This window comes from Sinohyriopsis cumingii, chromosome 3 (genome assembly GCF_028554795.1).
Source record: "Sinohyriopsis cumingii isolate HCF-2022 chromosome 3, ASM2855479v2, whole genome shotgun sequence".
In the NCBI taxonomy this organism is placed as follows: domain Eukaryota; kingdom Metazoa; phylum Mollusca; class Bivalvia; order Unionida; family Unionidae; genus Sinohyriopsis; species Sinohyriopsis cumingii.
Window position 1 is genome coordinate 134,203,268 of NC_142963.1, and position 7,886 is coordinate 134,211,153.

The 7,886-nt window shown below is 33.4% G+C and overlaps 1 protein-coding gene across 1 annotated transcript; it reads right to left on the reverse strand.

Moving 5' to 3' along the window:
• Positions 1-216: 216 nt before the first annotated feature.
• On the reverse strand, positions 217-5,516 carry LOC149803899 (perlucin-like). Its single transcript, XM_089951458.1, has 3 exons — positions 4,966-5,516; positions 2,678-2,860; positions 217-2,152 (listed from the first exon to the last, which is right to left on the reverse strand). Exons 1-3 carry the CDS (start codon positions 5,300-5,302, stop codon positions 1,932-1,934), a joined length of 741 nt encoding a protein of 246 aa, XP_089807584.1. The 5' UTR covers positions 5,303-5,516; the 3' UTR covers positions 217-1,931.
• Positions 5,517-7,886: the final 2,370 nt, after the last annotated feature.

Here is a 7,886-nt window from a genome sequence, read left to right on the forward strand (position 1 = left end):
CTTTCTAAAACCATTTTTATCATAAACAACACAATCTCAGATATGGTATAAGATATTTGTCTGCACAATATACCATACAAATTATCGCACACCTGCATTAAATGATCTACATACCTTGTACTCGAAGTGAATGGTGAGCTCTAATCAAACGTTGTAAACGCAAGCAGACTACGGAGCGAAAACGAAAATCAAACAATAAAAACAATAAAAAGACTATAAGAAATTAAATTACATTTTATTGTTAGAATAAAGAGACAAAGTTTTGATAATAAGATGCCTAAAGTGAGCCTGATATTGCTCATCTGACGCAGATATTGGACAGTTTACTTTTTCACTAGGAAGGTTTATGTAATATTGTAAAAGCATAACTTTTGAAAACTATCTCCCGAATTGTAAATCGTGTTGGTTTAACCTTTTCAACTATATATTGATGATATGTTTGAGATCCCATGCATTATCAAACTCATGTAAACTTTGATTTGAATTTTCGTCAAAGTCAGTTAGATCAAAAATATGGCTTTTAGAAAGGTAACAAGTTCAGCCAATCAGATGCAGTGACACCCCAATCATATGCGTTGATCTTGTTTCCTTATCAAAATCATCCAAGACCATTGATATATAAGATTGATCAAACTTGGAGGAGAATTATTGCTTCCAGAGTGATAACAATCTCAATCAACCAGACGGAAAACAAACCTCATTACTATGAATTTTTTTACACATTATTGAAATTTACTTCTATCTAATTGCTAAAAGCATTTATTCGAAGTTATATCCTAATTAGATCAGAAATATTGCTTCCACGGTCATATAAAGGTAAGCCAATTAGATGCAAGATCATCTCATTAATATGCAAGCATCGTGCTCATAATCTCAAACCACCCAATATCATGACTTTATAATCCCATGTTTCAAGCCTGATTTTAATTTTGGATAAATGCGGTTTACTGAGTTTTAACACAACCGTTTACTAACAATTGGCAAGACCGATTCGTATCACAAACACGTTCATATGATAAATTAATGACATCCTCTGTCAATTGTCAGACTTGAAATTTGTTAAACACTTCTGCTATAGGGCATACGCGACTTCCAAATGTATCAGACCAGATTTTCCCTAAAGAATACGTTTTTTTCCCGGCAGGGACAGTCTCACGTTAAGATTGTATGTTAGAGTGTCATGAAAATCATTTACCTCAGTTGACGTATTCAACTGAAACTTAAAAATGTCATATGGTAGCCAGAAACAATTTCCCACATCCAAAACCGAAATAGCACTGCATAGTAACTGATATTGATTTTCTGGACTGAGGCATATCAACCTATTTAGCATTTTTAAGAGGTTATCCCTCTGTAAACGTTGATACGAATATGAACATGTATAGACATTACAAACGATTCTTGTCTTGCATTAGGCTTGACGAAGCTGCTGATAAGGAAATGATGTGGACATTGTCACTTTAAAATGTATTAATCAACGTTATTTATAACCTACGTAATCAGAATACATGTATTGAACTGTTGGAGAACAAAACAAATGTGAACTAAATTCTATTAATTTTATTAACAATTCTTGATTTGGGAATTTTAGATGCCGTAAAATATTGTTCTGCTCCTTTCTGTATTCCTTTATTATACCTTACGGGTTTGTCCTAAAAATGGAACAATGTTGTGTTTTGCTGGGGTCGGCAGCAAAAACATTAAGGTTGATTATTGCAACTAAGCTATTCAATATTATTACTGTATGTCAATATACCTAATGTTTGTGTCCTGTCAATCTTTCATGCATGCATAAAATACAGCTGAAACAGTGAACAAACAGTACCAAATATATTTAACTTATCTAAACTAGTGAAATGTAGGTTATCACCACGTAAAACAGTATGTCGTTATGTCTTTGGATGTGGGAAATCTTGCTACCATATGGAATTTTAAATTATCTGGCAAATAAAACGTGCGTTGAAACTGCAGACGTCATCATTTAAGTTGTAATCACGCAACACATGTAGATCGCCGCAATGCTCGCTTCCTCCATTATTATTGGGTTCTTCTGGGTGCCAGAAAAAGGAGGTAACCCTTTCACCATTCAACCAGTACCACTGTCCGTCTGACGAAATGTCCGTTGCACCAACCCAAACGTTAAAGCAGTTACCTAAACTCCAAGATAATACAGAAAGTTAGCTGATTATTTTAATAAATATTACAGTTAAGTAGTGGATATTATACTCCCATTTATTCCAACTCCTGTTTATTGCTCACTTTACACATAAATCGTTCTATTCATATATCTATCTATCTATATGTGACGCAACTTCTCTATTATGTTATTCTGCTCAGGCCACCAAAAATAACAAGCATTTCGATATCACTAAGAACGTATAAACGGGTTATAACCGTGAGCGTCTTTGTAACCTTTATAACTTTATATTTTATTTTTGAAATATCTGACTTTACATTTTTGGAACATGGCTTTTGATCTGATGAATGTAACTGTGCTGAAGTGACGTTAAATCCTATACACTCCTTGAATTTAATGACGTTTGCATCAAACCTTTCCTTCAGCATGTAAAACAAACTACCACTACCACTACAACTATTACTACTTATTATTATTAGTAGTAGTAGTAGTCGTAGTACTAGTATAATATGAATAAAGATGATGCTGCTGACACATTACCGTCTTTCGATCGTGACACGTCCTTGAAGAAGTCAAAGTTCTCTGCCTTCAGACTGATCAAGTCTCCATCTTCTTGCTGGCAAACTGTCCTGGCTTCAGACCAGGATTTACATTCGTTGTGGAACTTGAAGCAAAATTTGTCTCGTTCATAATATACGTATCCAGACGGACACTTGGCATTACCTGCAAAAACCATTTATCAGTCATTAAAGACAACTCACTTTTTTATTTCGCTGTTTCCACTTTATCATAAATGTTGAATCATTGTTATAAATATGCAGAACTCAAACGCTTAGAAAAAATGTTAACCGGGTATACGTAATAAATTTAATATAACCGCTTAAATGCGGCCGATAATAACTCATTTACGAACGTAAACTTGCAAGCAATACACCATCATGAAAAATTTCAAGCTTCTATAATCTAGTGAAAATATATATGTTACATTTGCTAACATAATGATATTTCGCCCTTGATTTAGCATGCAGTTTGGCATAGTTTCCACCTTTTATTATTGTGTCATATTCTTCCGATGTTATATTAAGATCAGTATCAATCGAATCCGACTTTCATGTTCACTCAATCTCTAAGTGTGTCCCTAGTGTTAAAATGACTTAGACACAAAACCGTAATCTGCCTGCACTGTTTGTTCAACTCACTAAATACTCCAGGTACTTAAGAGGCGGTGTCCATTTACATTTTACAAAATCGCGTACAGCCCCATATATAAGAATAGACCTAACAGAAAGTGACATACAAATCAGTATGTTGTTTTGTCGTTATTGTTTATGTCGGGGAGAAGCTACTATGTTGATGGACGCTTACGTGTACGAACTCTTTTCATTAACGATCGATAGGATTGCAAAGTTTTATTTCCAACCAAAAGGATATTATTTTCTCTAAATGAATTTTTTTTATAAAGCTCGAGAACTCGGATATTTCTTTTCCTTTTATTCCCTCGAAAGCTTGTGACAAATAAAGAGTCATACAAACTGATTAATCATTTAAAGTTTCTTGTTTAATAATTTTTAAATTTAAATTAAATTACTCAAGCATAACCATGATATTGGCCTATAAAGGCCTCATTTACAACGAATTATTCTGAGAATGCAATTTTCAGATTATCTTGCTAAAAACTCTGAACATTAGGTTATACTTCCATCACAAACAAAGATTGCAGGGCAAATTATTGACTCTAAATGTTTCATTCGATCCTGTAAATAAAATGCTGGTTTGTCTCTTGAGTTTCACACATCGTAAAATGTTCAAAATTTAAATATAATATGTTCCCTGTCTTTATTCTCACTGGTGATATAAGTTATTTAATACTGGATGTATATATCTTAGAAGTAGTGTGAAATTCTTCTAATTGGCTTTTGTTTGTTCTCTAAATCATGGGGTTTGATTTTGGTTTCAGGTGCATAACTAATCGTTACTTATGGTACGAATTTCTCAGAAGATTGTAAGATGTGTCACTTCTGAACTGTAGAGGTAAATTATTTCAAAACCCAAATCCCTTTGTTAGCGTATTATATTTTTCCTCATATTTTAAAATATCATACTTACACTTTCGAAAAATAGTAAGAACTACATTCGATTTAAGAATAGGCAAAGATTTTGTACTTTGTGCTATTTCAAGCCCTATTCTTGAGCATATGTAAGCTGCCATTTGCATCAGTTGTTTGTTTACGGGAACACGTGGTTATTCGCAACAATCATAAACTATATAATTCTAATTAGGTGAAAGACGTGTATGTGTATTTTGACTTTCTCGAATGTTTGAAAGTTGTACAGCAATGTACCTTTCTTTCCGCGAGGCTATAAAACCTTGAAACTAAACCATTATTCCATCCAAATGGTTATTATGACGTTGTTTGTGCTTAGAAACTTCCTAATCTAGTACTTAGAAGAATCATTATCTTAAGCACATTTGATTTTCTTATCAGAAAAAAACAATAGCGCTACTAATACGTCTGAAGCGATAAAAACATAAAGCATCAATAAGAATAGAGTTAATAAATACAATAAAAACAATTGTCGGAATTAAAAATGTATTCCAAAGCATTTTACTGTAATTTAACAAAAAGAATGTTATAAAAGATCAACAGCAGCAAAATCAAGATATGTGTTTATACCGTTTCCTTTAACACTTCTACGCTAAGCAGATGTATTGACCAAAACACATTTTCGCTTTCTCAAACACAATACATTTAATTAAAAATCAGTATGCAAGTTTGTTTCAACATTATGATGAAGATGTAACTAATACAGATGCGTAAAAATCTTACCAAAACACCATGCACATCTATCCAACTTGTAATCCATCTTTCTCTCCAAGAGTTCAATTTTTTCAGACAAAGCTATGATTTTTTCATCTAAATTCTCATCACTTCTATTCTGCCTCTTTAGCACGGTGTTTATTGCATCCGTTATGTAATGCTTGATGTTTGCTTGACAGGAAGTATCTCCAAAGTATTGGTACACATTACGACAAGTTGATCCGTCTTCTAGTGATTTCGTCTTATTTTCCTTACGATCATTTTCAATGATTGCATTAGCATAAATGTACCAGATTAGAATCGTGTGGAACAGGATGAGCACAAGGCATGGGTGTCTACACGACATTCCAGCTTTTTAATTTCTTCCTGAAGCCGTGTAAAGCAGCAAATGGTGAATAAGCTCAGTATGCTTCAAATTAATATAACACAATGTTGTAATTATGTAATATTCTCAAAGATCCATTTTCTAAGGATATAATAGAGTATCTCATAAAAAAAATCCACACTTTTGTCCTGTTTGTAAAAGCAAAATGAATACGGATAGATTGAAAGACGTCCAATGTGGCTGTGGCTCAAAGTGTTTGAAATGGAAACAAATGCCACCTTGCAACGTTAAATACTTCTTTCTTCGGCCAACGTGCGATTGACAAGGCGATTGACATGTGTCACGTGAAGTTGAAACATTAAATAAACAAGACCTGGTGACCTGGAATCGCTTCGTTATCTTGTACATGGAACAACGTTAGAGTCGAGAAAAGTATATTTCAAAATGGATTAAGGATTACGTTACGCAAATTGTTGTGTAAAGATATGTTAGAAGAGTATCCCATTCATACATTGTTCTTATCCAACGATTTGTTGACAAACAATGTCGATTTTGGATGACGTTACGCAGACTGATAAACAACGGTTCATGTATAGATAAAATGATGAAATATACTATATTTTGGCTCGAAGGATATATATTTAATCCTTAATAGTATGTGATCGAAATATACAAACGGTAATAGAAACGTTGCCAATATTTGGTTATAACTTTGTTTGTTTTTTAAAACTTCCCAATAAATTGATTCGCGATCGATATAGAAAATTATTTTCCATAAAGACTAATCTAGACCTGCATATCTATTACGCTGGATACTTGCAGGTATATACTTCTAATATAACATAAGTAAATAACAAACAAGAGTCATTCAGGAATTAGTCTTTATCGATCTGACCTGCCTATGCACGTAATCTTTTAATCGTATCTAAAACTGATTTGGACTGCACAAGGTAGGAAAACCTCGTACCGAGCAGCTTTTGATTAGTGGATGGCCAATAACTTCAAAGAACTAATTAACTAATCACAGCTTGGACAGAGACATTTTATTTGATATTAACGAATTGCCGTGATATATATATATATATATATATATATATATATATATATATATATATATATATATATATATATATATATATATATATATCAGGAGATAAATGCAGATTGACTCTAAAAGTATTTTGAAGGAATTTATGGAGGTCCCTGCAATGCCATTAATCTACCAAAAGGCTGTGTCATATTGTACGTTGTAGAAAACTTCAATCGCTGTATCGTTTGAATGCATTATACAGATTTTTGAAAGAAGCCTTAAAGAGGTTATATGCGTTTTCAGAAACATTCTGGAAGACATTCATAAATTGAATAATTTAGAAATGATCTTAGAAATGAAACGGAATATTCTAGGTCAGGTGTATACTCACAACAGGATGAAAATTTTATAGTATGTTGTTGAAGAAAATGAAGTGTCTGTCATTAACTAAATCACCCGCTTCGTCTGAAGTGGGTGAATTCTTTGATGGTCTATATGCAAGAACACATCAATTGATGTATAAGAATGGAATCTTAACTCACCAATCTTCTGTAAAAGCAGCATAGCAAAAACTATGGTGTAAATTTACCAACTCTCTAAGACATTTGATGCTATTAAATGCAAGCACACACAGTCAGGTCGAACTCGAGTTGGTGTAATACTCAGTGATGGATAATAGAGTTACTCCAGTTGGTATAATAGTCAGTGATGGGTAACTGAGTTACTAAGTTGAAATATATATTATCCGCCTTTGAACATGAACTTACATCTACGTTTGAAAACTTTTATGTTGATTAAAGGACCAAGCTGATTTAAAATTTCGATAATTTTGAAAATTTCAAGAATCGAACGCGTCTAACTATGACCAAACACCACAAGTTGCTGAACTAGTTTCATGATGGTTTTATTATACAGTAATTTGGTGTGAAAGGCGACCCGAGGCACCAATCCATTATGGTGCCCAGGGCGCTTGCGCACCAGACACGATTTAGATGTTTCTTAAACAGATTGAATTTAGAGCTAAATTAATTCGACAACAATTATATTCACCAATAGTCATGATTATGATCGATAATAACATTCACGAGTGAATCTGCACGTAAATACACTGAATTCATCCAGCTAGAAATAATTCTAAGCACCAAACACAATTATGTATCTGCAAAATCTTCAGCTGTATCTACGATTGGGTATGCTTGAAATCAAGATACATCGAGTGCTTGAATTTTGCCAGCACTCTTGGGTGGTGACCTATGTGCAGATTAATAAAGATTTGAGAACTAAGGCCACAAATGAGTTTGATAACTTCTTGTTTAAGGTAATAAACAATGCTATGTTCTGAAACACCATCGAGAATCGGAGCAAACCGATTATAGTCAATTCTTGTATATAATAGTGAACCTGACAAACTTAGATTGGTTGCTTGTCGTGGAGTATCATTCCGTTCTGATATCGTAAACACACCGATGTACCATACCGGTTTATTTGCACGAAGATGTCCATCTTCTAACTCTCCAGGTACATACAGATACCGATCAAACATGTTTCCAAATGGTTTACAAAGTGCCAGCTATG

Coding starts and splice junctions, on each gene's coding strand:
- LOC149803899 (XM_089951458.1), bottom strand. CDS start 5,302: ATGTCGTGTAGACACCCATGCCTTGTGCTCATCCTGTTCCACACGATT. Junction 2,861..4,965: donor TAGATGTGCATGGTGTTTTG/GTAAGATTTTTA, acceptor TGGTTTTTGCAG/GTAATGCCAAGTGTCCGTCT. Junction 2,153..2,677: donor CGTGTCACGATCGAAAGACG/GTAATGTGTCAG, acceptor CTTGGAGTTTAG/GTAACTGCTTTAACGTTTGG.